The 27131-nt window shown below is 50.7% G+C and overlaps 1 protein-coding gene across 2 annotated transcripts; it reads left to right on the forward strand.

The window, feature by feature from the left end:
• The first annotated feature begins 2709 nt into the window (after positions 1-2709).
• On the forward strand, positions 2710-21242 carry PLEKHB2 (pleckstrin homology domain containing B2). 2 transcript variants are annotated; one of them, XM_055127781.1, is made up of 8 exons: positions 2710-2820; positions 9601-9646; positions 12876-13028; positions 14710-14812; positions 16536-16575; positions 17552-17641; positions 18549-18654; positions 19139-21242. In XM_055127781.1, the coding sequence occupies exons 2-8, from the start codon at positions 9610-9612 to the stop codon at positions 19273-19275; spliced, it is 666 nt and encodes a 221-aa protein (XP_054983756.1). In that variant the 5' UTR covers positions 2710-2820; positions 9601-9609; the 3' UTR covers positions 19276-21242. The 2 variants fall into 2 exon arrangements, with proteins under 2 accessions (XP_054983756.1, XP_054983755.1); XM_055127780.1 differs by having other exon boundaries at positions 2711-2820; positions 18546-18654.
• The last annotated feature ends 5889 nt before the right edge of the window (positions 21243-27131 follow it).

A 27131-nucleotide genomic window follows, 5' to 3' on the forward strand; every position in this document is an offset into this window, starting at 1 on the left:
TTAAAATTGAATCATTGTGAGATAGACCCTTACAAAGCTGTTTATGATTAGGTTTCAGTCATGCATTGTTCCAACACCCATCCCTCCACCAGTGTACAGTTCTCAGCACCAGTGTCCCCAATTTTCCTGCCATCACCCCTTATCCCCCACCTCCAGCCTGCCTCTGTGACAGGTGCTTCTCTCCCTCCCTCTCGCCCTCCCTCCTTCCCTCCCTCCTCCTCCCTCTTTCTTTTTGGCATTGTGGTTTGTAATATAGATACTGAAAGAAAACTTAGTTATTTTTAAATTCAACATTCTTTTCCTGCTCCAGGATGCATCTAGGACCTCATATCACAAGTAACAACTTCTCATTCTTTCCTTTTATTCATTTATTTCTTTTTTTTTGGGGGGGTGACATGCCTGGCAAGGCTCAGGAGTCACCCCCAGCTGTGATTGGTGCTTGGGATGGAAGCTGGAGTTCCCGCGTGAAAGCATGAGCTCCAAGCCTTAGCGCCATCTTCCTAGCTCTTCTTCCCTTGTTTTTCACGGACTGTCACGGTTTTAGGGAGTACTGAGGAGGGTTTTTATGAAATAAATCTTAATTAGGCACTGTAATACTTTTCTCATGATTAGACTTGGGCTATGCTGTTTGGAGGAAGAAAACCACTCAAAAGTATAGTTTGCATTATATATTATCAAGGGTACTACTATTTTTGTTTGATTTTGGGCTATGCCCAGTGATGCTCAAAGGATACTCGTGGCTTTACATTCAGAAATCATTCCTGGTTGGGGCTGGAGCGATAGCACAGCAGGTAGGGCGTTTACCCTGCACGCGGCCGACCCGGGTTTGATTCCCAGAATCCCATATGGTCCCCTGAGTATCGCCAGGAGTAATTCCTGAGTGCAGAGCCAGGAGTAACCCCTGTGCATTGCCGGATGTGATCCAAAAAGCACAAAAAAAAAAAAAAAGAAAAAAAAAAGAAAGAAATCATTCCTGGTAGTGCTCAGGGGACCATATAGGATGCTCTGGATTGAACCCAGGTCTGCTGTGTACAAGGCAAGTGCCCTACCCTTGGTACTATCACTTCAGGCCCTAAGTACATACTATTACTATGATTTGCCACTGTTGATGTTTACATGGACCACACAGTTGAATCATAGTTTTCCGTGTTTTGCACGTCAAAGTTATTATCTCCCTATTATGTCTCTGGAAGGAAGTCATGGCCACAGCCCATTTTTTTGGAGCTGCAGGCTAAAGACTGAAACTTCTTCCGGAGAAGAATAATTAACCCGGATTCCTCTGTGTGGACAGAAATAGTCACCAATCTAAAGAGAAGATTGTTAAACAGATCAGCCGGAGTCCAATGAGGATTTAAGCCCAGAGAAGCAGCGTCAGGTTACTACAAGTACTGATTTCACCTTCTGACGTTTCTGTCTCCATTACAGGCCGTGTAGACGGGCAAGAAGCTCAGGAGAACACAGATGATTCCTCTAGCAGAAATGAAAAGCACTGCCCAGCAGCAAGAAAAAGGAAGAACGTCAGAGGGAATATGAACAGAGATCTCTTACTCCGTGGTCAGCTGCTATCTGTTGTGGGCCAAGGGCAAGGGCATGGGATTGCTCAGATTCCCGTCCACCGTAGAGAGCCTTTCTGCAGACGCCAAGGCCAGGCTGTGCACCACGACTCTGTTTCCTTCCTCCAGCGACTGGCATCGTAACAAAAACTGGCATCGACTTGGCCTTGGTCCACCGCATCCACAGCAAAGCTTTTTTTCTCTCCTGCTGACTTGAAGCCTCTTTGCTGCTGGCTCAGTATTTTCCCAGGGCGAAAACACTTCTCAGGGCAGATCAGCAGTGATGTTTCCTTCCCCGCCTCCCACCCTCTTTGTTTTTTTTATTCCTTTGAGGGGAGGTCCCCATGGACGCTGGGTCACCACTTCTGATGGTGCTTGACTCCTCTCGAAGTCTACACCTGCAAGAAGGGTTTATTCAAGTTTGTTGAATCACTTATTTACATTAGAACGCACACTTCTATACCCTAAATTGCTATCTAATAGTACTTAATTTATATTGCTGCCGAACGGTCCCAGTCTGGGCCAGGGAGGCTGCTCCAGGGCTGAGCCCCAGGTACCCCCGCATGCTTGCACACACGTCCTTGCTCCTGGCAGGGCACCAGGGCCAGCCTGTACTTTCCTGGCCTCAGCTCAGCCTGTACTTTCTCTAAGGGTCCCCTGGCTCCTTTTATTCACTGTCATCCTGTTGTTGATCGATTTACTCCAGCGGGCACCAGTAACATCTCTATTACACTCAGCCCAGAGATTTTAGCAGCCTCTCCTTACTCGTCTTTCCCAACGATTGGAGGCTCATTGGTTTAATGGGTTAAAATTATTTAAATTTTAATAATTTTAATAAAATTTTATTTAATAATTTTAATAAAATTTTATTTTAACGGGTTTTAATTATTTAAATTAAAAAATTAAATATTTAACGGGTTTAAAAATTCAAACCCGTGGATGGCTCCTTTTATTGGATACGGTAAAAGGAATAAAACTCAGGGTACTGACACGCGAGCAATTTTTTATCGGATCAAGGCTAAGAGTGAATTTGAGTCGCGGGGGCACCCGGGGACGCCGGCTCCGCCCTCCCCGCCCCGGCGGCCTAGTGCGCAGGCGCCGGCACCACCCCCGCCCCTCGGCCCGCCTCGGCGTGGGCTCTGCGCATGCGCGCCCGCGGTGACGTCACCCGCGGCTGGGAGGCGGCGCTTGAGTGTCGGGGTCGCCGCCGGGGCTGCTCGCCTTGTTCCGCCGCTTGCGCGCTCGCCGGGGGCCGCCGCGGGAGCAGGTGAGGGTCTCCTCGCGCGTGAGGGGCTCCGGCGAGCAGGGCCGCGCGGCCGTGCTCGCGGGCGCCCCGTCCCGCCCCCAGACTCTGCGCACGTCGGGCGCCAGGCGCAGCCCCCCAGGCGCGTCCGGAGCCCCCGGCCCGCGCTCGTCCCCTTCCTCCTCGTCCCCTTCCTCCTCCTCCCCCTCCTCCTCCTCCTCCTCCTCCTCCTCCTCCTCCTCCTCCTCCTCCTGCTCCTCCTGCTCCTGGCCCGCTCGGACTCGGGGCCGCCGCCTGGGTCGGTCCGGCCGGAGCGGCCCGAGCCGGTCCCCGCGGGCGGGGGGCGCCGCCTGGTCCGGCCCCGGGGGTCGTGCACGGGGCCTCGCTCCTGCCCAGTCTCCGAGCCGGGGCCCGGGGGTCAGCGTGGCCGGGAGAGGGGGGTGTCCCCGTGCCCGGGCGCAGGTGCGGGGACTTGGCCGGGCGTGGCCCCGCCTCTGCCCCGCGGGCTCCAGCGGCCTGCTGGAGCTGGACGTGTGCGACCTCCACCCACGTCTACCCCTCCACTCCCCTCCACCTTCTCTCCCCTCCCCCTCCCCTCCCCTCCCCCCACGCGGGGCGGGGACGGCCCGGGTGGAGTCAGCCCCCCTGCGTGTGGATTACCCCGGGATCTCAGGATCCCGGTTAGTTAGGCTTGCAGACACCTGGGGGTCCTGGCGCTTGGGCCCCCCAGAGGGAAGTTTTCTTTCTGCTCCTGCAGAGGTTTTTTTTTTTTTTTGGTTTTTGGGTCACACCCAGCGATGCACAGGGGTTACTCCTGGCTCTGTACACAGGAATTACTCCTGGCGGTGCTCGGGGGACCATATGGGGTGCTGGGAATCGAACCCGGGTTGGCCGTGTGCAAGGCAAACGCCCTACCCACAGTGCTGTTGCTCCGGCCCTGCAGAGCTTGGTTTTATGTCCCAGATCGCCACACTTGATTTCTCTCCTTTCCTCTCTGCCTTTTTTTTTTTTTTTTAATTTGGTGCTTACTCTGTAAGCGTCAGTAACCAGAGCATAAAATAAACTGCGGAAAGTGCTGACCGTCAGACCCAGCAATTCCAGTTCCAGGAATCTGCCCGGAGGCTGTGAAAACAGTGATTTAAGAAGATATCCTACCCTGGCAGCTGTATTTCCAGTAGCCAAAGCATGGAAACAACCAATTGCAAGCAAGGAAAGTGTGAGGAAACTCGACATTCATGGACGTGTCACTGTCATCCTCTGTCCTTCATTGATTTGCTTGAGCGGGCACCAGTAACGTCTCTCAATGTGAGACTGATTGTTACTGTTTTTGGCATATCCAAAACACACGGGGAGCTTGCCAGGCTCTGCCGTGCGGGCGGGATACTCTCGGGAGCTTGCCGGGCTCTCCGAGAGGGATCAAAGAATCGAACCTGGGTCGTCTGCGTGCAAGGCAAGCGCCCTACCCGCTGCGCTATCGCTCCAGCCCTCGTGGACGTGTACCTGCTGGAATGTTGGTTAGCCGTAAGAGATGAGGAAACCCTGCCCCACTTGTGACTACATGGCTGACCCACGATAAGGAAGGACACTGTGTCAAGTGAAATAAGAGCGAGACAAAAAGCAAATGAGTTTGACTCAACATATGTGGGATCTGATTGAAGAATATCGAACTACGGAAAAGAGATCAGCTTTTTTTTTCTTCCTTTTTTTCTTTTGGGTCACACTCGGACAATGCACAGGGTTCCTCCTGGCTCTGCACTCAGGAATTACTCCTGGCAGTACTCAGGGTTATATGGGTATATGGGATGCTGGGAATCGAACCCGGGTCGGCTTCTTGCAGGGCAAACGCCCTACCCACTGTGCTATTGCTCCAGCCCCAAGAGATCAGGTTTGTGGTTACTGGAGGTTGGAAACTGGGTTAAGATGAGGAATCTAGCAAAGTAGTTAAGCAACTCCAGTTATAAGTACTGAAGATAAGCTATACAACATGATGGGAATAGTTAACCCTGCTCTATGGCACGTTTCAAAGTTAAGAGTAAATCTTAAAAATTCTCAAAGAAAATATTTTTTCTTAATGTTTGTCCAGGATGATGGAGGAAACGTTGCAGTATCGTTTCACAGATACCCAGAGGCCAGCCCTTACATTGCACCTTAAACTTACACAGTACTTGTATCCATTACAAATGAGTAAAATTGGGAAATAAGTGTTAAAGAAGTGGACCAAGGAATATTTGTATTGGTCCTTCCTTGCTTTTGAGTTTGAGCACTGGAACAGAAAGTTGAACTTCCTCGACTTTCTTCCCTGTGTCATCTTAGCTGTCTGCTCTTGGGTGCTTGCCTCTGTGAGGCTGTGTGGGGAGTCGTTGCTGGCAGCAGTTGGCCAAGGCCACACACGCTTGAACGACGCTGGGTTGCTTAATCCTCCTCGTTGCCTGCGGTGTACGTCTGGTGCTTCACGTGGCCTAACACTGTTTCCTCAGGAAGTGACTTTTGCAGATAAAATCCAGAGAGCCCTGAGGAGTCAGGGTTTTTTCTGATGAGTCTTCTGTAGACTGTTTATTCCGAATTGCAGTTCCTGAAACAGTGCAAGTGGTGCTCATTTTTGATGCATCTGCTACAGAGCTCTTTGGACATAGAATTTTCACAGTGACCTTTTGAAAGTAACTTGGGGTGTCCTGTCCAGGGAAGGAAAGTGAGGCGTAGAGATTTAGGGTCCTGCATAGTCATTCTGGTTGGTAAAAGGCATCATGGGCTTCGTGCTCAAAACCATCAGAGTCCAAAGGCAATATTCTTTGTACTTCTTCACGTGGGCATTTTGGATTTCGTGTTTTAAAAATGATAACAAGTTCACCCTTAAAGTAATTTGAAAATATAAAATAATTTGACTGTGGTTTACTTTTTTAAGTTGTTTTTGTTTTGGTTTTATTGGTTTGTGAATAATGAAACTATTATGTAACTAGTTTGCTAGCCTTTTATTAATCCTCCGGAGACAAACAGCAGGACTTAAATTTTATTGGAAGAGTAGTATTTTTTTTATTAGTGAATCATTGTGAGGTATAGTTACAGATTTACAGACTTCCATGCTTGCATTTCAGTCATACAATGATCGAATTTCCATCCCTCCACCAGTGCCCATTTTCTACCATCAGTGGAAAATGGTAGAAATCCACCACCCCCACCCCATCTCCCCCACCCCACCCTGCCTCTGTGGCAGGGCATTCCCTTCTCTCTCTGTCCTTTTGGGTGTTATGGTTTGCAGTAGAGGTATTAAGTGGCCATCATGTTCGGTCTATAGTCTTATTTTCAGCGTGTGTCTCCCATCCTGAATGGGCTCTCCTAGCACCCTTTACTTGGTGGTCCCTTCTCTATCTGAGCTGCCTTTCCCCCCAGCATTCGAGGCGGCTTCTAAGCTGTGGAGTAATCTGGTACTTTATCTCTACTATTCTTGGGTGTTAGTTTCCCATTCTGTTACTTTATATTCCACAAATGAGTGCAGTCTTTCTTTGTCAGTCTCTCTCTTTCTGACTCATTTCACTTAACATGATACTTTCCATGTTGATCCACCTATGTGCAAAGTTCTTGACTTCATCTTTTCTAACAGCTGCATAGTATCCCATTGTATAGTTGTACCAGAGTTTCCTTAACCACTTGTCTGTTCTTGGGCATTCATTTTTTTTTCCAGATTCTGGCTATTATAAACATTGCTGCAATGAACATACAAGTGCAAATGTCATATCTCCAGGATATATTCCCAGAAGTGGTATTGCTGGGTCAAATGGGAGCTCAATTTCTAATTTTTTGAGAATCCTCTATATTGTTTTCCAAAAGGGTTGAATAAGTCGGCATTCCTACCAGCATTGAAGGAGAGTCCCTTTCTCCCCACATCCACGCTAACACCGGTTGCTTTTGTTCTTTCGAATGTGTGCCAGTCTCTGTGGTGTGAGATGGTATCTCATTGTTGTTTTGATCTGCATCTCCCTGATGATTAGTGACGAAGAGCAATTTTTCATGTGCCTTTTGGCCATTTGGATTTGGAAGAGTAGTAATTTGTGCATTAGATGTGTTTGAGGTTAGAAACAGTGAGATGTTGAAATTAGTTATTTTTTTTTCCCTTACTGTTTTTTATTTTGTTATTTTCCCAGCCCTAGGAAAGGAGTTTAAAATTTGATTCTCAAAGACATACTCTCTGACCATACCTTTGAAGTGATTTGAGAAGTAGCCTGATGTGCTTCTAGGTTGTTTTGGGCAAAATAATCATGAGAATAGTTAAGTCTCTTGGAGTGATGCTAGTAGTGATAATCGCTGCAGGTATTTTAGGTATTGACAGGCATTATGTCCCACATTAATTTTACCCAGTTTCTCAGTGATCCTGCTAAGTAGGTGTTGCTATTCTCATTTTGTAGGTCAAGAAACGAAGGCTTGGAAAATATTACAGGACTTAACCCATAATGGTTTGTCGGTAGTTGAATCAGGATTTGAATATAGGTCTTTTTCTCAAGCCTGCAATCTGAAGTTTTTGAATTTTAACAAGTAAATAATCAAAAATCAATAGTGCATGATTTTTGGTTTCTTAAAAATATACTAGGTTCCTCTCCAATTTAACAACAAAAATAGGCTGGGGAGAAAACTCGGGGGTCTAGTGTTTTTTTTTTTTTATTAATTTTTTGAGGGGCCTCACCTGCCGGTGCTCAGGGCTTGTTCCTGGTTCTGTCCTCAGGAATCACCCCTGGCAGTCTTGGGGGACTATTCGGGTGCTAGGGATTGAACTCAGTTGGCCGTGTACAAGGCAGATCCCCTACCCACTGTGTTATCTCTCTGGCTCTCAGCTGCTACATTGGAGGTGTTCACTCCGAGACTGACCGGCTCGCTTTCACAGGGCACTTTGTCCCTTCAGGCCAGTATCAGCTGTCCTGGGAGATTGTTCCAATGACTGAAGGTAGCTGGATGGTCACCGATAAGAAGGCAGGTGAAGAATTAGCCTCTTAAAAACCTGAGTGTCGGTTACTAATTTCACCTTAAGTTTCTTCCTACCTTGTAATCGACGATTCTCTTTCCCTAAACAGTTTAAAGCTATACTCCATGGGCACATTAATGAAATGCTGAATATTGGTCTCTAGATGGACTTTTTCTTTTCAGTTTTGACTCAAGTGACCCAATTCTCAAGACACTATGTTTTGCTTTCTGTTGTTGACATCTTTTGAGCTCTGGATACCTGAAAAATACAGGAAACCCAGCCTTCCGCCAAGGTGGCAGGCACCCAAGAAAACAGACACACTGTCTGGCAATGACAGTATCCTCAGATGCTTGTCTACAGTTAATGATCAGATGGCGGGGGAAACTTTGGGTCCTGAAGGATTTACCTGCCACTCTGTGCCTTGCGGGGTGGGGGCTCGGTCTTATACTCCCTGGTACTGGGGGCTCATCCTGGCTTTGTGCTGAGTGGGGGGGAATGAGGGGAGTGGTATTCTCCCTGGTGACTCCTGCACTCTCCCCTCCCTTTTAACTCTCTTTGTGGGTCCAAGTGATGATGTTAATCTTCCAGGCGTGTGATGTTGCTGGATTCAGATTCTTTAAGACCCGGCAATAAATGAAGTTGTTTTGAATCTCATTGTTACACTGGCCTTGCTTTTTTCACTATCCTGAAAGCTGACGCAGAAAAATAATAGAATTTTTAGAAATTTGAAAAAACAATATAAACAGAAATTACTTTCACATTTTTTTTACCCTACGTACTCAGTTCTCCAGCCACCTGCTCATAAGGCACCAGTAGAGTTGTATGGTACTGCAGTCAGGCTTGACGTTTTGGCTTCGGATTTTTTGGAGGGAGGTTTCTTTGGACCAAACCTTGTGCCCAGAGGCACTTCCTGGTTCTGTGCTTAGCAGTGGCCCCTGATGGCGCCTGGGGGACCCTGTGCTGGGCTGACTCAGGACTGGCCTTGTGGAAAGCACCTCGCTTGAACTCTCTGGTCTGTGTTTGGGCCACCCTGGGCGCTGGAGTTCCAGTGCCACGGGCAGGTGCTGGCCTTGCTGACTAGGTGAGATCCCCAGCTGCCCGCATGTTCCTCAGGCACCTGGAGGAGTCATTCCTGAGTACAGAGCCAGGAGTAACCCTTGCGCCTTTCCGGTGTGGCCTCCCCACCCCGCAAAAAAATCCAGCAATCCAAAACCCAGTCTGTGCCCCCTTGGGCTGGTCTGCTCACGGTCAGCAGGTTGAGTCTCTGTTCATGTTTACTGAGATAAAGGGGAGGGACTGGCCTGTGCAGCTCATTTATCTGGACTCCAGGAGGGTGGTGGAACTTTTTTTTTTTTTTTTGCTTATTGGGTCACACCTGGCTATGCACAGGGGTTACTCCTGGTTCTGCACTCAGGAATTACTCCTGGCGGTGCTCAGGGGACCATATGGGATGCTGGGATTTGAACCCGGGTCGGCCACATGTAAGGCAAACGCCCTACCCGCTGTGCTATCACTCCAGCCCTGGGTGGTGGAACTGTTTTCTAGCATTTTGGAGAAAGGTTTTTCTGAGATGTCAGCCATAGTCGACATGGGAAAAACGAAATGAGGATGGCTCATTTGTTCCTTTGAAATGCTTCTTTGGCTTTTATGCTCCACTTTGGTTCTTTCTAAACCTCAGTGTCTTGCAGACAATACCTAATGTATTGAAAGTTGAAAAATAAAGTGGCCTGTAATCTTCAAAACTTCCAGTTAACTGATTTCGATGCCAGAAGTATTTTGAGTAGAATCAGCTTGGATGGTCCATTCTTTGGTTATAAACTAATTTGAACTTGCCTGTTTTTTATTTTTTGTAGGGTAAAAGGATGGCGTTTGTGAAGAGTGGGTGGTTGCTGCGACAGAGTAAGTACATACACGGGGCCTTGGGCTTGAACTTGTAGCTTGATGATTGCAAGGCCGGTGTTCTAAGCCCTGGAGCAGTCCCCAGAGTCCCCTTGGAAAGTTTTAAAGCTTTGGAAAATCTCTTTTCTGCAGACAGAAAACCAGTTCAGTTGCGATGTTAATAGGAACCAGGAATGGGTGTTAATCTCGCTTGGTTTCTCCTCTTAGAGCATGTTTCATTATTAAGACCGAGTTGAAGGTCTCTTGTCTAACGACACTTTACTGGTCCTCTGTCAGGGAGGAGTTACCCTCTTTGTGGGAATAACTTTTTTAATTCCCACAAAGGTGATTGAGTCTGGACTGAGTGCCTGAGATTCTGAACTCTTTACAGGGATGAAGGTATGACGTGAGGGAATGATTGTACAGTAAGCAAAACCTTTTCTGTCTCTAAAAGGACTCTGGAGAGAAGCACTTTATTGATGGGGTTGAGATCTACTCTCTTAGTCTTAACTCTGCGGACTTACCCTTATGTAATATGCTTATCTCGGGAGGCACGTGAAGCTGGTTCAGAGTTCCCATTTATGAACCATTCTCGAGGGTGCTGAGGGGCTTCTCAGCACAGTGCCCGAGGCCCAGTTGTGTAGGACAGTTCTGTCCACTGCCAGTGATTGGACTGGGGCTCCTGCGTGCAGGGGAAGCGCCTCGGCCCTTTGACCTATTTCCCCAGCCCCAGCCTGTGTTTTAAGGCAGGAGTAGTGGCTTCCTGGAGTAAGGAGATTATCCTGCTTCCTGGTGAGAGCAGAGCGAAAGGAGAAGTTGCTACTGTGTGGCTTTGGCGGCAGCACACATCAGACCTGGCCCGTTTGCGGCTCTGATTCAGAGAGGAATTTGTATTTCCGGGGTGATCAGAGCTTAGTAGCTGCATTGGAGACTAGCTCAGAGATTGGACTGCGTGCTCTGGACGGTGAAAGAAAGCCGTTATTTGTAAGGCTTGTTTGTGCTCACTGTCGCCCCGGTATCAACTCTGAGAACTAGGCTGCATTATCCCAGTTTCCAGTTGAAGAAGTGAAGAAGGTTCCGGGATTTCCAGTGATACCTGGTGGCCTGCCCTGACGTCAGCTCTGGGTGGCAAGCCTTTTTCACACCTGGGTCTGTCACTTCAGCATTGCCCCCTTGCTAGGCTCCTGAAGTAAGGGCTCTGATGTGCTTGACTGTAACCCTGATCTCTGTGTCTTTGGTGTTTTGATTCTCCCTTGCCCAGGGGTCAGGGGATGGTGAGAACTTTCCTCAGCAACCTCTCCTCGAGGCTGTAACTCCCAGCCTTGCAGTGGTGTCGGATTTTTATTACTTCACTCCTTTTTGTTGTTGCTTTGGGGCTACAGCTGGCTATGCTCAGGGCTTAGTCCTAGTTCTGTGCTCAGGGGTCACCTCTGACAGGTTCTAGGGGACCATGTGGGGTGCCAGGGATCGAACCCAGGTGGGCTGTGTGTAGGGCAAGAACCTGACCCACTGACCCACTCTGGCCTTTCACTTCACCCTTGAGGACGCACTTTCTCCACTCTAAGCCTTGCAAGTACTTTTTCTTTTTTTAAACAGTCATCATTCTGCCGTCCCACACAGCATAGCCAGATAGACAAAGAAATGGGGTGTCCTTTACATTCAGATGAAGAGACTTCGGAATGGGTCCTCACCTGCAGTTCTTCCCATAGGGTGTGTCAGAAGAGTTGGTCTTTTTTGTCCTGTCTCCTGAAGCTTGGGATAACTTTCCTTCTTTGCCGAGAACAGAGGAAATGCACATGGAGTGAGGCGTATTGTGGTCACGGGGAAGTCACTGCAGAGACACGTGTGTGTGTGTGTGTGTGTGTGTGTGTGTGTGTGTGTGTGTGTGTGTGTGTGTAAAGCTGTTGCCATGGCTCCTTTGCTGGGCAGCATTGGCATAGATCAGAATTCGTGTGTGTGTGTGTGTGTGTGTGTGTGTGTGTGTGTGTGTGTGTCTGTTGCCATGGCTCCTTTGCTGGGCAGCATTGGCATAGATCAGAATTCGGTCCCCAGAGATGCTCTGCAGGACAGCTGCATTTGGCAGGCTGTGGCCAGCACTGGACGCAGGACAGGGACTTGGTTAGAATCGCTCAGGCCCCTCGTTACGAGGGGCGGGCTCTGTTTGGTGGCGTCTGCACAGGTCAGGCTTGCCAGCCCAGTGGATGCCAGTGGCACTTACTTATCAGTTTGGTCTCAGAGGAAGGTGCCCGATGGCGGCAAAGACATTGGAAAAGCTGATGTGTTGCACGTTTGGTTTACGCCAGGATCCGACATGAGGCATCGGGGTGTGTGAGTGAGAACTGTGCGCAGTCCCCAAGCAGGGCGAGTCTGCTGGGATGAGGATGCCGTGTGGGCCATATTTGAGATGCAGAAGGGACAGTAGGACTCAGCTGAACTGGGCATTTAAGTTTCCCTGTGTCTGACAAGGAAAATGAATGAATGACAAGTGAAATTTTGGAAGGATGAGTTCTTTTTTTTGGGGGGGGGTCACACCCGGCGATGCCCAGGGGTCACTCCTGGCTCTGCACTCAGGAACTACCCCTGGCGGTGCTCAGGGGACCATATGGGATGCTGGGAATCGAACCTGGGTCGTCCATGTGCAAGGCAAACGCCCTCCCCGCTGTGCTATGGCTCCAGCCCCAGGATGAGTTCTTTAAATTGACAGAGACTTGTGAGACAGGAAGATGGATGCAGGATGCAGGGTAGGGCTTGGCCTTGGTGGCACGTGTGTCTCTGACCCTGTGGACTTTAAGGGTCGGTGAGCCTTTGAGAAGAGTGTATGTGGGAGATGTTAGAGTCAAATGTTTTTTCCACAAGGGGATGGAGTTTACATTTGGAAACTTGGTCTAATACTTTCCGACCAGTCTAGAAAGTCAGAAACATTCCTATTTCTGGGAAAGTTTAGATCGATAGTATATTCTTAATAATCAACATTCAGGTTTCACGGCACTTTGACATGTTTAGGGCTTGGATCTTTCAAGTTAGTAGTGTTCTTGCCATTCCTGGTAGCATGCAGCACGCAGTCCTGACCAGTGTGTGTGTGCGTACCTGGGGTCTGAGTACATGTTCGTTTCGAGGGACAAGGCAGTTGTGTGTAAGTGGGTATGTCAGGTCCAGAGGGCAATTTCTTTTGTTTCTGTCACCTGTGATTGGAGCACAGTTTTTTACTCTTTGAGCTCAGAAACCACCCTTTCCCTTTTAATTTTTTTAGGTACTATTTTGAAGCGCTGGAAGAAGAATTGGTTTGACCTGTGGTCAGATGGGCACCTGATCTACTACGATGACCAGAGTCGGCAGAGTGTTGAGGATAAGGTCCACATGCCCGTGGACTGCATCAACATCCGCACGGGGCGCGAGTGCCGGGGTGAGTGGGCTGGCTCCCGTCCTCCCCTCCCCTCCTCGTGGCCGTGGAGCCCTCTGCTCGCTCTTTCGTCTCCTGATTACGGTCAGCACGGGGTAGGCGCACCTGGGTGGGCAGGTACGGGCATCTCCGAGTATGGCAGTTTGGTGCAAATGAATTTCCTTATCCGAGGAAAGGTCGTCAGTCCATATTCTTTGCTCTGGTGGAGAACTAAGGCGCTGAAGGTGTTGGTAAACCCAGGAAGGGTGGACCCATCTAGATGGAATTGATTTTTTTTTCCTTCTGGGTAACACCCGGTGATACTCAGGGGTTACTCCTGGCTCTGCACTCAGGAATTACTCCTGGCCGTGCTCGGGGGACCATATGGGATGCTGGGAATTGAACCTGGGTTGGCCGCATGCAAGGCAAACGCCCTCCCCGCTGTGCTATCGCTCCACTCCTGAGATGGAATTGATTTTATAACTCCTAAGCTGCTGATAATAACACACAGATTTTGATCTTCTAGTATCTTAAAAAAAATTTTTTTTGTGATGTCAGGGATTGAACCCAGGGTCTCCAGGGCAAGTGCGATATCACTGAACCACACCCTGGCCTTCTCCAATCCGTTTTATAAAATTCATGATGCTTTGGTTTCCATGGTTCTCTTCTGAGTTCCCTTAGTTTCATTTTAAAGGTGGGCAGGGAAAGGGGCTCTAGGGGATTAAGTGCATATTTTATGTGTGGGAGCCCTGGGTCTGATCTGGCACCTTACGGCCCCCCAGGTCCCACCAGGAATGGTCTGAGTACTTGCAGGTATAATCCCCCCAGAGAGTTCATTTTGGGATACTTTCATAAGCACAGGTATTTCTGTTTTCAATTAAGGCATACATAGATGAGTTTGTTTTATTAGCTCTGCTACTTAAAGATTCTACTCTACGGGGATCTTGTCACTGACGTTTGTAGTGTCCTTTCCCTGTGTGGTGTGTCCTCCGGAGGTTTGTAATAATAGAACACTGCCCCTATGTATTTGTTCTTGAAATGTCAGTCTACTGAAGTTCTTAACCTACGCCAGGCTCAGATATCGTAGCTCATCTTGTTTGACAAAAGTATTTTAAAAACCTAATTTTCATTTTGTTGTTTTATTTTTGCTTTTTGGGTCACACGTAGCGATGCTTAGGGGTTATTCCTGCCTCTGCACTCAGGAATTACTCCTGGCAGTGCTTGAGGGACCATATGCCCAGGGGTCACTCCTGGCTCTGCCCTCAGAAACTACCCCTGGCGGTGCTCAGGGGACCCTATGGGATGCTGGGAATTGAACCCGGGTCGGCTGCGTACAAGGCAAACGCCCTCCCCGCTGTGCTATCACTCCAGCCCCTGATTTTCATTTTTTGAGAGCATTCATATAGTTTGTTTTCTGTGGATGAAATCAGTAAGTATTTCGGTAGCTGGGACTGGCCTCACTCTTCACTGCGGGCTGCTGGGCTGTTCTGTGCCGCCCTGTGCGGGCTGCCCTCCAGAAGGCCTGCCGCCTTGCGCTCAGAGTGGCGACTCATGAGCTTGGCTTTGCACAGCACGACAAAGATGGCTTGTGAGGGGAATGTTTTCAACTCGTGGTTATCTAAGAGGGCAGTTAGGTAAGAAGAAATCCTTGAAAAGCGAACCAACCTGCCACACAGTTATCTTTTATTATACTTACTTTTCATAGATGTGCAGCCTCCGGATGGGAAGTCAAAAGACTGCATGTTGCAGATCGTTTGCCGAGATGGGAAAACCATCAGCCTTTGCGCGGAAAGCACGGATGATTGTTTGTAAGTTTGTTTTTTGTATTGTTTAGTTTCTTTGAATGCACTCTCTCTGGCCAGAGAGAACCCGGAGGTTTAAAAGGGCTTGCTTGGTCCTAGAAGCAGTTTTCTTCTTTCCCACCCTTACTCGTGCAGATTGCAGAAACTGAACTATGCATGCTTTGCCTTCGGGTCCCCTGGTCACAGACACTGCAGAGTCCCCTGGCCGCTGGGCACCGGGCCAGATAATAACCAAACCAAAGACAGATCAAAGAAAAGGGAAGTCACCACTAAACTGTTGCTGGAGTTGAACCGGACGAGTATGTGTGTGTGTGCATGCTCGACGCGTGCAAACAGGTTCTGTGTTTCATAGCATCACGCTCAATCTTGGGGCATTATGCGGAGAGAAATAAATCCAAGACACTTATCCTTATTTTCATGTTGAATCTGAAAGCTAAACTCATTGAGAGTAGAGTGGTTCCCTGGTGTGGAGAGAAATGGGAGGTGTGTGTGTATACATCTATATAAAACCTGAATTTCTAGTGCTTTTAACAGACTTAAAACTTTTGTGTCTTGAAGCGTGGGCTGGAGACTTACATTGTTCTTAAGGATCATGGAAGTAACTTACTAGGAAGTAGTGTGAGAACTGTGAATAAGTAACAGGGTGTGCTTTCTTAGAGCACCTGAGAGACGTCACTGCAGCTGCGGGGGGGATGGGGGTGACTCTGGCCAGGGACAAGCACCTTGTGCAAGAACCCAAGTTCTTTTTCAAGGTTTTCGCCCAATCTTCTGTTGTTTTCTAGTGGTTTCCTGCCTGTCATCTTGGAGCTCACCGATTATTCCTCAGTTGCCGTCATTCTGCTCAGGGCTTCTGTTGGGTTTTTTAATTCGTGTGCCACGCCCTTCATTTCTGTCATTTCTGCTTGCAGTTTTTTCCTTTCCTCTCTCACACTTGTTATTATTATTATTTTTCTTTTTGGGTCACACCTGGCAATGCTCAGGGGTTACTCCTGGCTCTGTACTCAGGAATCACTCCTTGCAGTGCTTGGGGGACCCTGTGGGATGCTGGGAATCGAACCCGGGTCGGACGCGTGCAAGGCGAATGCCCTCCCCGCTGTGCTATCGCTCCAGCCCCTCTCTCACGCTTTCTTATGCTCTGCTTGCTGTCTTCTGTGCCTTTGTTCCTTTGGCTCCTTAAACATGCTCCCCTGGGGTCACTGAGGCATCTTCTGAGGGTCGACAGAGCCGCGTAGTGCTGGTCGATCAAGCCTTCCCTGTTTCTGTTTTCTCTCCATGAGCTTGCTGGGTTTGCCCCGCCCCTGCTGTGCAGAGGGGGAATCCTGGAACTGGCCCCCTGGAAGTCTCCGAGGCGTAGGCTGGGAGGGCCCCTTTCTTCCTTGTCTGCCTTCACCTGGCGATAGGAGGTGGGCGGTGAGCTGTGGCATTTGGTGAATAAGCCATGAGCTCCAGGACTCGTGGAGCGGGGCCTGTGGCTGTGCTGAGTCGTGTGGGGGCTCTGGAATCCGGCTAGGAGGAGTCTGCACTGGTTCCACCGTGGCCCAGGGCTGTCAGCCGGGCGGTGCCTGTCCTGTGGGAAGGTGGGGAGCACAGACAGGTTCTCAGGGCTTGCCTTAAACTCAATGCTTTTCCGTAAACTCGATGCCGTCGCCTGTTTGAGAATTGCGTTAGGTAGCTGTCTGATCGCCTCGAACTAAGTACTATTGTCTCTCCCCCTCCCCCTTTTCTTTAGGGCCTGGAAATTCACACTCCAGGATTCCAGGACAAATACGGTAAGTGGCCGGTGACTGCCATCAGTGCCGTTTTCATGTTTTTCTATTCAGATGGAAAGGGGGGATGAGGGAAGGGGAGCGAGGGAGAAGGTTTGGCCATCCCTGCGGCCGTGTGGCAGGTGGGCAGGGCGCCAGGCTCGGACAGTGAGGAGCTGCCGCCCCTGCTGTGTTCGGGCGGGATGGGCCTTTCTGACCGCCTCATGCGCTCAGTGTCGCTTTCTGGAAACCGATCGCACAGGAATTCGGAAGACTTTGAATTCTCATGAAGATCTGTGAGCAAGCAGGATGGGGGGGACGGGCGTGGGGGGGGCCAGAGAGTCCTTTCCATGCACGGCATCTGCAGCGAGCCTTCTGGGATTTTTGCTTTTACCCACAGCGGGTCACTGCACAGTGGTGGCTCGGGCTGATGTTTCCAGTCACCCAGAGGGGTCCAGAGAGGTAGTATGTCTTAGAGGTTAAGAAATATATGTCTTGGGGGCTGGAGCGATAATAACAGCGGGTAGGGCGTTTTCTCTGCAAGTGGCCCACCCGGATTCATTCCCCAGTATCTAGAGTTCCTGGAACTTGGCAGTAGTGGTCCCTGAACGCAGCCAGGAGTAAGCCTTGGGCACTGCTGGGTTCCACCCCGCCCTCCCCCCCACCCCCGCAAAAAAAAAAAATCTTATATGCAGCAGACCCCAGTTCCATCCCTGGCACCACATGGCCTCTCGGGTGTCACTGGGTGTAGACCCGCACCACAAGTGGGACCGGAAGGGTCCCTGAGCGCTGCTGGAGTGACGTGGGTCCTCCCCAGCCCAAAGGCGGCTTCCCTGCATCTGCAGCCTTGCCGTGGCTGGCTGAGAATTAGGGAGGGCTTCTGGGCCTTTGGTGCACTTCTTGGAGGACCCCTCTCCCCCAAAACCCACTTGCTGTCTGTTATTCTGGAAGCTTTTGCTTGCTTGTGACAACCTGCTTTTTGCATACTTGCCTCTCACAGACCTACGTTGGCTCCGAGGTGATGTACGACGAGACGATCGTGGCTGCCTCCCCACCTCCCTACTCGGCGTACGCCACTCCGACCCCCGAGGTAGGGAGCGCACCCTGGCCTGAGTGCGGGGGGCTAGTGCCGTGTCCGTGCCTCGAGCCCAAAGCCGCCTTAGAGCATGGAGGTGTTCTCTAACCACCGCCTTAGCTCTTGTCATTGTTTGCTTTCTTTCAACAAAGGACCTGCTTCGGATTTTTCAGGTTTATGACGTTTCAAGGTCGATATAAATATGAATCATGGTAATATTAATTGCTTCAGTGACTGATGATTTGTAGCATGTATTTTAGTTGTTGAGTTCTCTTTTTAATTGGAAATAATTTTAATTCTGGCAGTGTGACTCTGTAGCCAAGCGTATGCTTTGTGTGAGTAGCCTGGATTCAGTCCCCGACACTGCCCCCCCCCCCCCACAATCAAATAAAGACCAGATCTAGAGAAATAAATGCCATGGGTGGAGCAGCACTGATGGGGGTGTTCCCAGTCCTCAATACCAGTTGTTCTGGGTACTATAGTCACTTGTCTGTCCCTTAACTTTAAAATTGGAAATAATCATAGTTCCAATTTCAAAGAAGTTGCAAAGACAATATGGATAAAGATTCTGTATGCTTATGGCTTATTTCCTAGTTGTATATTTTTAAAAATGTTGAATTTTGTATCCTTGGTTAAGTATGTGATCTGTAGATGTCTTTATCTTTAATTTGCTTTTTTTTGTTTGTTTTTTTTTTGTTCTGGGGTCACACCTGGTGGTGCTCAGGGATGACTCCTGACTCCGAGCTCTTTCCAGTGTGGTCTTCAGGGGTCTCTTGGAGACGGCAGTGGCAGGAGTTGAATCAGGCCTTCTGCGTGCTAAGCTTGTGTTCCCGCCCTTTGAGCCCCCTCCCTGGCCTGCGGAGCTCCTCTGACACAGCACACTGGTGTTTCCGGTTCTGATGGGTGTGTTTCTCCTCAGCAGGCCTACGGCTACGGCCCGTACGGTGGCGCCTACCCGCCGGGAACTCAGGTCGTCTACACCCCGCACGGGCAGGCGTATGCTGTCCCCTACCAGTACCAGTATGCAGGTAGCGCACGCCACCCTTCCGTCCCGTTCCCTTTCATAGCGGCCCGTGCCCGTGACCCTGAAGACAGGCTGAGGGGCAGGGGAGGTCGGGCTGTGTCATGTTTCAATAGACAGGTGGACACAGAGAGAATGTGCGGGCCCAGAGCTCGTTACGGGGTGGGGACTCCGAGGGGACTGACGGTTACCACAGAGCAAGTAGGTCCTTGATACTGGGTGTGTCATGGGGTAGGGGTGGGGGAGTAGGGGTGGGGGAGTAGGGGTGAGGGAGGCATATCGTGGATTTTGCCACGTCCAGAGTGAGAGTGTTTAACGTGTGGTGTTGGTTTTGGTTTTTGTGTGTTACAATGTAATGGGGAGGAAGTTTCTCTGCTCGGGAAATCTAATTCGGGTTCAGTTTCCATTAAAGGATTCTTCTGCTTTGTGTGACACGTGAGGTTGAAGCCCACAGCTGCGCCTCACGAGTCTGTCTTCTCCTTCTGTTCCAGGCGTGTATGCCCAGCAGCCCGCCAACCACGTCATCATCCGCGAGCGCTACCGGGACAGTGACGGCGACCTGGCCCTGGGCATGCTGGCGGGCGCGGCCACGGGCATGGCCCTGGGCTCTCTGTTCTGGGTCTTCTAGATGCTCCTCGTTCCCGCCCCCCCTACACTGCATAGCTCCTGAGACCGTGTGCAATAACGTGACCTGCCAGGTGTTTCCGATACATACTTCACGCCGTAGTGAGCAGTTCTGAGAGTAGCGCCATCGCAGTCATGGCTCACCCGAGCACTTCCCACCCCGCGGCTGAGACCGGAGGCCCGGGGGCCCTGACTCCTCCTTTCCTTGTGCAGTTCCCATGGGAACAGCCACATCTTTCAAGGCACTTTTTTGTCTGTTTGTTTAGAGTTAGACATAGAGCTGAGGGATCCTTTAAGTATTTGGTGATAGCACTGAGTGATTACGGCAAGAAAAATGAGAATTTCTTTCAGCTCAGCAGCACTTTCTCCGAGCAGAGCTGACTCTTGCTTCCGGGCGGGCAGTTCCCAGGGCGCGTTGTCGCAGCCTCTGGAATCTGTTGGCCTAAACAAGGCTGCTGCTCAGGGGCAGCCAGGGGAGGGGGGGTCCCCTCCTGTACGGCACACTTGTTTTTTTTTTTTTCCTTGATTCCTTTTGATCCTTGGGAAAAGCCCCAACTGAGGAGTTTATTTGAGCCGCAAACTAGGACCTTACCCTTTAAAAACCTCTAATTGTTCCAGTTTTATGTCCTGCACATTTCAAAAAACAGGTCTTTGCAGTGGCCGGTGGGCACAGTGAGGGTTCCCGTCTCCATACTCCACGTGGCCCCACCAGCAGGTTTTTGATTATGTCAGTTACTGGTGCGCCAGCTCCGTCTCTGGCAGGCTTAGGCAGTCCTAAATGAAGCCTGAAGCTAAATAAACAGGCCCATTTTTCTGGTCGGTTCTGGTGTGGGCTCCTTGATGCTTAAGAGTTTTTCCAGTCGAAAGGATGTATCCTTAACTGTCATCTCCTTGGTTAATTCACATGACGGAAAATTGCCAGATGTCATACAGTCCAACACAGGGTTTGAAATGTTGCTTTTAGCCTTTAGAATTTCACAGCTCCTGTAATGAAAATGGCTTTGTTTGTAACCATTAAATCTGTCTGCTCTACTCAAAACATTAAATATTTGTTAATGTGGCATTGGGGCTTCGGTTTTGATTTTGGATTTCCTCTAACTACCAAGAACCGAGTTCTGTCACTGAAAAGCCCTTGAAGCAAAGCCTCACCTGTGCCCCATGTGCTGCCCTCCGACCCGATGGACCCGTGTTCCTGTATCCAGGTCCTGTCCCACTGGGCAGCCTTAATTGAGTCGGGAAATTCAGTGTCACTCAGGGTGTCATCCGGATACAGAACAGACAGGAAGATGGCCTTGGGTGTAATGGTTGGCTGGCTCGAGTGAGAAACAACTGGTTTCATCTTCCTGGCCCTGGCTTCCATGGTGCCTAACCAGCCTTCCGAGAACCTCGTTCTAAATTAATGGGTGAGCAGGAAGGACTCGTTGAGGTTGGAGTCAGCATTTCAGCTCCACGTGTGCTTTTAAACAGTGCTCCCGGAGAAGTGCACCATTGGTATCATGCACAAGCGGATGTGGTGGAGTTTTGAGTTCTGCTCTTGGAAGCCCTCGGGCCAAGGGAGTGGGGACACCCGTGGAAATGTCCCCCGTCCTTTGTGAAGCGAGCAAGGCCTGGGGCCCAGGATCTGGATACAGAACATTCTTGCAGTTGCATCTGCCCGTTTGTTTTCTACGTCAGCTGTCACCCTGGGAAGCCTCTCTCCTTCCTGAGTGGACTTAGTCACGGAACACAGTTCTGTTCTTTTTCAAAGCTGAGCTACTCTGGTTACAGCAGTGTTCACCTTGGGTATAGAGTCTTTGCACCTTACCGCCTCTTGAGGCACTTCCGTTTTCTCCCCCTAGAATTGACCGTTTTTCTGATTGCTTTCTTGTCTCTCGTATTCTGTCTTGTCCATAGAACTTATTTTTCCCTGTATATGCAAATTGTACATTTATAAGGAAAATCTTAATACAATAAATGATTGTTAACCCGAAAGTGTATTTTATTGTGGCTTCTATCTTTAAAATGACATTATACTAACATACTACCAACCTTTTCTGCTGTGTTACAGGCAGTAAAATCGCCTCAACCCCGTTTTTGATTTTGAGCTACACTCAGCGGTGCTCAGGGCTCGTTACTGCCTCTGCTCAGGGCTCACTCCTAGCAGTGCCTGAGGTACCAGCCACGTGCAGTGTCGGACTGCAGTAGGCTTGATTGCTAGCAAGACAAGGGCCTTAATCCCTGTACTATCCCAATGCCACATAGCTGTGCTTTTCCCAAGTGCTAGGGAATATTTTAGCATCAGATAGTAGTTACGCATTAAATTCTATTTATTTATTTTTGTAAGGTAGGCATCATCAAAGTTACACTGAATCCTAACAAGAGTCAGGGCAAAGTGGTATCAGGTTTTTTTAATTTGGGCACTGTGATTTACAAAATTGTTAATATGAGAGTTTCAGGCATACAGTGTTGGAACCCTGACTCCATCACCACTGTCACCTTCACCAGTGTCCCTGGTTTACCTCCTAGTCTACCTCCTTGATAAGCACAGTACTCCCTCCCCGCAAGCCGCCCGTGGACAGAGGCACACCTGGCTCTAATCAGACTTACTCATGGCTCTGTGCTCAGGGATCCCGGCGTTCTCAGGGAACTAGGAGTGTCGGGATCAAACCCTGGTCATCTGCATGCCAGGCAAGTGCCCTCCCTGTTGTACTATTTTTTTTTTTCCTGTTGTACTATTACTCTGGCCCCAATAGGCACATTTCAGTGTGGTTGTTTTTGTTGGGGTGTGGTCTCTGCGCAGATCTAAACACAGAGCGAACAATACTATAACCGCGAGACCCACTTGCCTTGCATGCAGGTGACCCGAGTTGGATCCCCATACTCCTACAGTTCCTGAGTTGTGAGGGTCAGGTATCACTGCACGTCCTGAGGCGGACAGCTCTCAGGACGCACCTCAAACCGCAGGGGCTGGCATGAGAGCTTACTCTAACTCCCAGTTCACTGTGCTTGGTGCCGCTGGGAGGGGGTGGTGCTCTCCAGGTGCCTGTTCCGATTGGTGCTCGTGGGAGAGAAGATGGGGCAGGCTTGCCTGCATAGACCCTCTCCTGCTCCAGCGAGGAGACCTTGGCTGCAGCTGTGAGTGTCGGGCTGGGGTCGTCTGAGCTCAGGTGGCTCCTGACACAGGTCCTGGTGACGAGCGTGCAGGGGGTCAGGGTGTAGCGAGTTCTCAGCACCCCACTAAGGCGGGCGCATGTCAGCCTACTTTGTACAGCCAGTGGTTGTGAATTTACATAAAAATTGCATGAAATTGTTTCACACAACACAAATGATACTTGGTCACCTTTTTAAATTTTTTTTTGCTTTTTGGGTCACACCCGGCGATGCTCAGGGGTTACTCCTGGCCCATGCACTCAGGAATTACTCCAGGCGGTGCTCGGGGAACCATAAGGGATGCTGGGAATCGAACCCGGGTCGGCCGCGTGCATGCAAGGCAAATGCCCTACCTGCTGTGCTATTGCTCCAGCCCCGTGGTCACCTTTTTGTTATTGCTGAGTGATTACCAGTTTACCAACCAACATGGCAGGCAGATTAGGACATAGAAAGGGACATTCATCCTTTCTAAAGGGCAACAGCCATGTTGTCCATTTGTTCTTTCATGCATGACATTTATTCATCCCGTCAAATATTTAAACTTATAGAAGTTTTTTTTTTTTCTTTTTTGGTCACACCTGGTGATGCACAGGGATTTCTCCTGGCTCATGCACTCAGGAATTACTCCTGGTGGTGCTCAGGGGACCATATGGGATGCTGGGAATCGAACCCTGGTTGGCCGCGTGCAAGGCAAACACCCTACCTGCTGTGCTATTGCTCCAGCCCCAAAACTTATAGAAGATTATGTTTTTGCTCCCGATTCTTCCTGTTCCCCTTCCTTAGGGCAGTTGATTCTTACCCATCGCTGTTGCTTTAAGGTGTTTCCTTGCCCCAGGGAAGAACCATCCCAGTGCACTTGGAATGTGGCAGGTAGCATGCACGTCAGTCCTAAGGCCCAGGTTCTCCTGCCTTGGTTGCAGGTTGGAGCTTCCTGATCCTCAAGCCCATCTGAGTCTGAGGTGGGCTGCAAGCTGCATTTTCCCCAGCTCCCAGGATTGTGTAGTTTCCGTAACTCCTCATCATGCTTTCTCCCCCTTACCGTGTGCTCACGACAGCCAGCGAAGCCTGCATGTTCCCCCAGCCACGGAGAAGCAGCCAGTGGGGCAAGCCTATGTCTCGCACTGGCCTGGTGTCTCCCTCCTTCCCTCCCTCCCTCCCTCCCTCCCTCTGTCCCTCCCTCCCTCCCTCCCTCCCTCTCTCCTTTCCTTCCTTCCACTTCATTTCACCAGGAGACGTTTTCTGTTCAAGGCACAGGCAGGTGTTCTGCTGCAGTGAGACGCCGGTGACTCGATTTCCCCGTGGAGAGGCGTCTTGAACCCACGGAGCCTTCTCCTAAGCGCCCAGCGGACCTGGGCCCTGGAGCCTCTCCCAGTGAGCTCTGGGCCACCTCACCTGTAGGGCTGTCGTGACCTGCTGCACTGCTGCCCCCTGACCCCACCCCGGGGGCCTGGGTCGGCGTCTTCTGCTGTGATTGCACCCGCTGGGGAAGAGGTCACTTCCTCTTGTTGCAGGCGCTGTGATTCACGCTACAGTAATAGTAATAGTAATAGTAATAGTAATAGTAATAGTAATAGTAATAGTAGGAGTTCACGCATGCGTCACGCCCAGCACCACACGCTCCCTCCACTGCTGTGTCCTAGTGTTTGCACCCCTTCACCCCTTCCTCCTACCAATTCCCGCTCCCCCACACCCCGCCCCCCAGCTCAGTCCTGTAGCCCAAGGCACAGATTCTGTTGTCTCTGGGCACTTGTTGACTTCCTTTCCATGCCACTGTACGTTCCACAGAGACCACCGGGGTCTTTCCTTGACTCCTTAGCGTCTCCCTTGTGCTGTTCCTTCTCACCGCAGCTGGTTCTGAGAGCCGCCACTGGGGGTCAGAGCAGCCCTAGGAATGGACCGAGGCCACCTCAGTCCCTGCTGTGCCGCCCAGGGTTGCCCGGGAGAGTAAGTGCAGAGTGAGAGTAACTCAGGCCTTGGTGCTGGGTATGGAGGTTCAGAGCAGGCTCGTGCGGCCTGGCCACTGGCCTGTGCTGATGGCCCGGCCACCAGCTCAGTGTTCCCGACGACCCCAGTCTGCCCGGGAGCTTCCGGGCCAGGACTCGAGGGGTCATTCCCTGAGCCTCTGTCAGGGCACATGGTGTTGCCCTGCTCTTCCCTGGTGGCCCAGCCTGAGTCCTCAGGAAACCCAAGTGACCGTCCCAGGCCGAGCAGGGTGCAGGCTGTCATGAGAGCTGTCACTCGAGGCGGGCAGATAAAGCGTTATCAGACATTAGCAGGAGAAGGAACAGCCAAGGCGTAATAGTAATCTGCAAACCCGGTAACCCGAGTGACTTCTCCACAGGACTCGAGTCACCCTCCGTTACTTTAACTGCAGAGAAAGACGGTGGGGAGGGAAGGTCAGCCCCGGGAAGCCCTTTGGAAGGCTGTGGTGGGCAGGGATAATTACTGTTAAAACAGGTAAGTTGCAGGAGCCGGAGCGATAGCACAGCGGGTAGGGCGTTTGCCTTGCACACAGCTGACCCGGGTTCGATCCCCGGCATCCCATATGGTCCCCCAAGCACTGCCAGGAGTGATTCCTGAGTGCAGAGCCAAGAGGAACCCCTGAGCATTGCCGGGTGTGACCCAAAAAGCAAAAAAAAACCAAAAACAAACAAACAAAAAAAACAGGTAAGTTGCAGCCTCTGATTACTGTCCCCTGGCCTTGGTTCGACTCCTTCCCAGTTCTGTGCTCTGTGGCCTGGGAGCAGGGCCATCGAGGCACCCTCTGCCCTGTCCGTGTTGCATGGCCCTGTTACTCCACACCCCGCAGCCTAGTGACTGCACTGGACAATGGTGTGTACAAGCCCTTTTGGAGTTTTGCGTCCTTCGGGTAGGCTTGGCTGTTTCGACGGCAACGTGGAAAACAGGACAGAGATTTCTCAGAAAAATGATAATAATCGTGGAGTGGCCAACTGATCCAGCAATCTCTCTTCCTGGCAAATGCCGCCAGGACACAAAACCATTCCTCTGCAGGGCGTACACAGCTATTTTTGTGCTTGAATCTGGCCAGTCCGCCAAGGGAGACGCAGAAGGACACTTGCACCCAGGTGGGCGGAGAGCATCCGCCGCGCGGGGCCTGCCTCCCCTCCCTGCTCTGCTGCCCTGTCCAGGTGCACCACCTCTCCTGGGCCCTGTCCAGCCCTCCTGCTGCTTCCTCTTCACAGCGCTGGGGTCAGGTGCCTCCGGGACGGCCACCCCCACGCTCGGCCACAGTCCCCACTTGTGCGTGGCCCACTCAGGCCCTGTTCTGTGTTCAAGGCCAGAGACCCTCACCCGTGCTCACAACATGGGTGCTGCTCAGTGCCGGGTGCCAACTAAGGCTAAGCAGACGGGGCGGCTGTCTGATGGCGCAGGCCCGTGGGGACAGGAGCTACCACCTGGTCCGGCAGCATCTGGTGCCCGCAGGGCCGTCCTCTGGGAAGGGGTTTGGGAGGTTGCTGGGCTCCCTGATAAGGAACTTGGGGCCAGGCCCCAGGGCAGCACAGGCTGGAGTCAATCTGTGTGAGAAAACATGCACGCAGAGATGTGTTGTTTACGGGCTCTCCGGGCGGCCCTCTCTCTCTCATGCCCCGCGTTCAGTGCTCCGGAGCCGCTGTGTGTGGGCTGGATCGGGCTGGCTGTTGGCCACGGGCAGGCGAAGGAAGAACGAGGACCAGGCTGGCTGCTGATGAGTTGCCATTTATTCCGTCTCTCGTCCCTCCCATCCCACACACTCTTCCTTCCTCTCCCTGCATTCTTCCACCCCAGCTCTCTGGATTCTGCTTCTCTCCCACTGGTCTCTGCACCCCAATTTGTCTCTCTCCACCTCGCCCTCTGGCTCCTGCTGCACCCAGTCAGGCAGCAAAATCAACATAAGAAAGCCCTTCCTGACACCCATCAGACACCACCTGGGGGTATTCCTCTCCTCCCAGCATCTTCATTAACATCTGAATACTAGTTATTTTTGTATGGGCACAGTAAGAGAAACATTAAGGCTTGCAGGACAACTCTCTTGGGAACATCTTGCCACAGACTCAGACTACAGTGCTCAGGCCAGATTAATCATTCCTAATTCTAGCAGGGTCCGAATCTAGTTATTACTTTTTGGATCATGACAGCATATGTCCATGATCAAGCTCTTAACTCATAGTTAAGCATTAGGCACTTTGGCCTGGCCCATCTCGATTCCAGGGTAGCACATAGCTCACTGCTTGCCCTGAGGTCCGACATGTCCCTCGTTGGGACCCTGCTTTTGGGGGTGCTAGGAAGTAAGGGCAGCTGAGGCTCAGGTTGAGAGAACAGATGCCCAGGAGGAAAAGAACATGCAGAGTCAAATGACTCCCAGGTTACAAAAGCATAGCATTTACTGTCTTCCTGTGCCCATACAAAAAGGACATTGCTCTGAATAAACTATGCAAAGGACTCAAGGAAAAGAGAAAAACAATATTTACAAGTCAACAGAACACTAAGAAAGAAGTTACAAATCAACACAGAGGAATGGGAGCACTGTGATGGGAGTGACCCAATAAACCTAAACTGCCTGAGGCTATGTTTTCTTACAGATCGGAGCAGGAGACACTGAGGGCTGCGGTGCGTGCCCTTGGGTGCAGTGGCTTAGAACTGAGACTGAGAAGTAGGTGGTGCTGGCAGCTGTGAGACGGGAGTAGGGACGGGTCACACTGGTGATGGGCCGTCAGGTGAGGCCTGACGAGC

This window comes from Sorex araneus, chromosome 2, assembly GCF_027595985.1.
Source record: "Sorex araneus isolate mSorAra2 chromosome 2, mSorAra2.pri, whole genome shotgun sequence".
Taxonomy (NCBI): domain Eukaryota; kingdom Metazoa; phylum Chordata; class Mammalia; order Eulipotyphla; family Soricidae; genus Sorex; species Sorex araneus.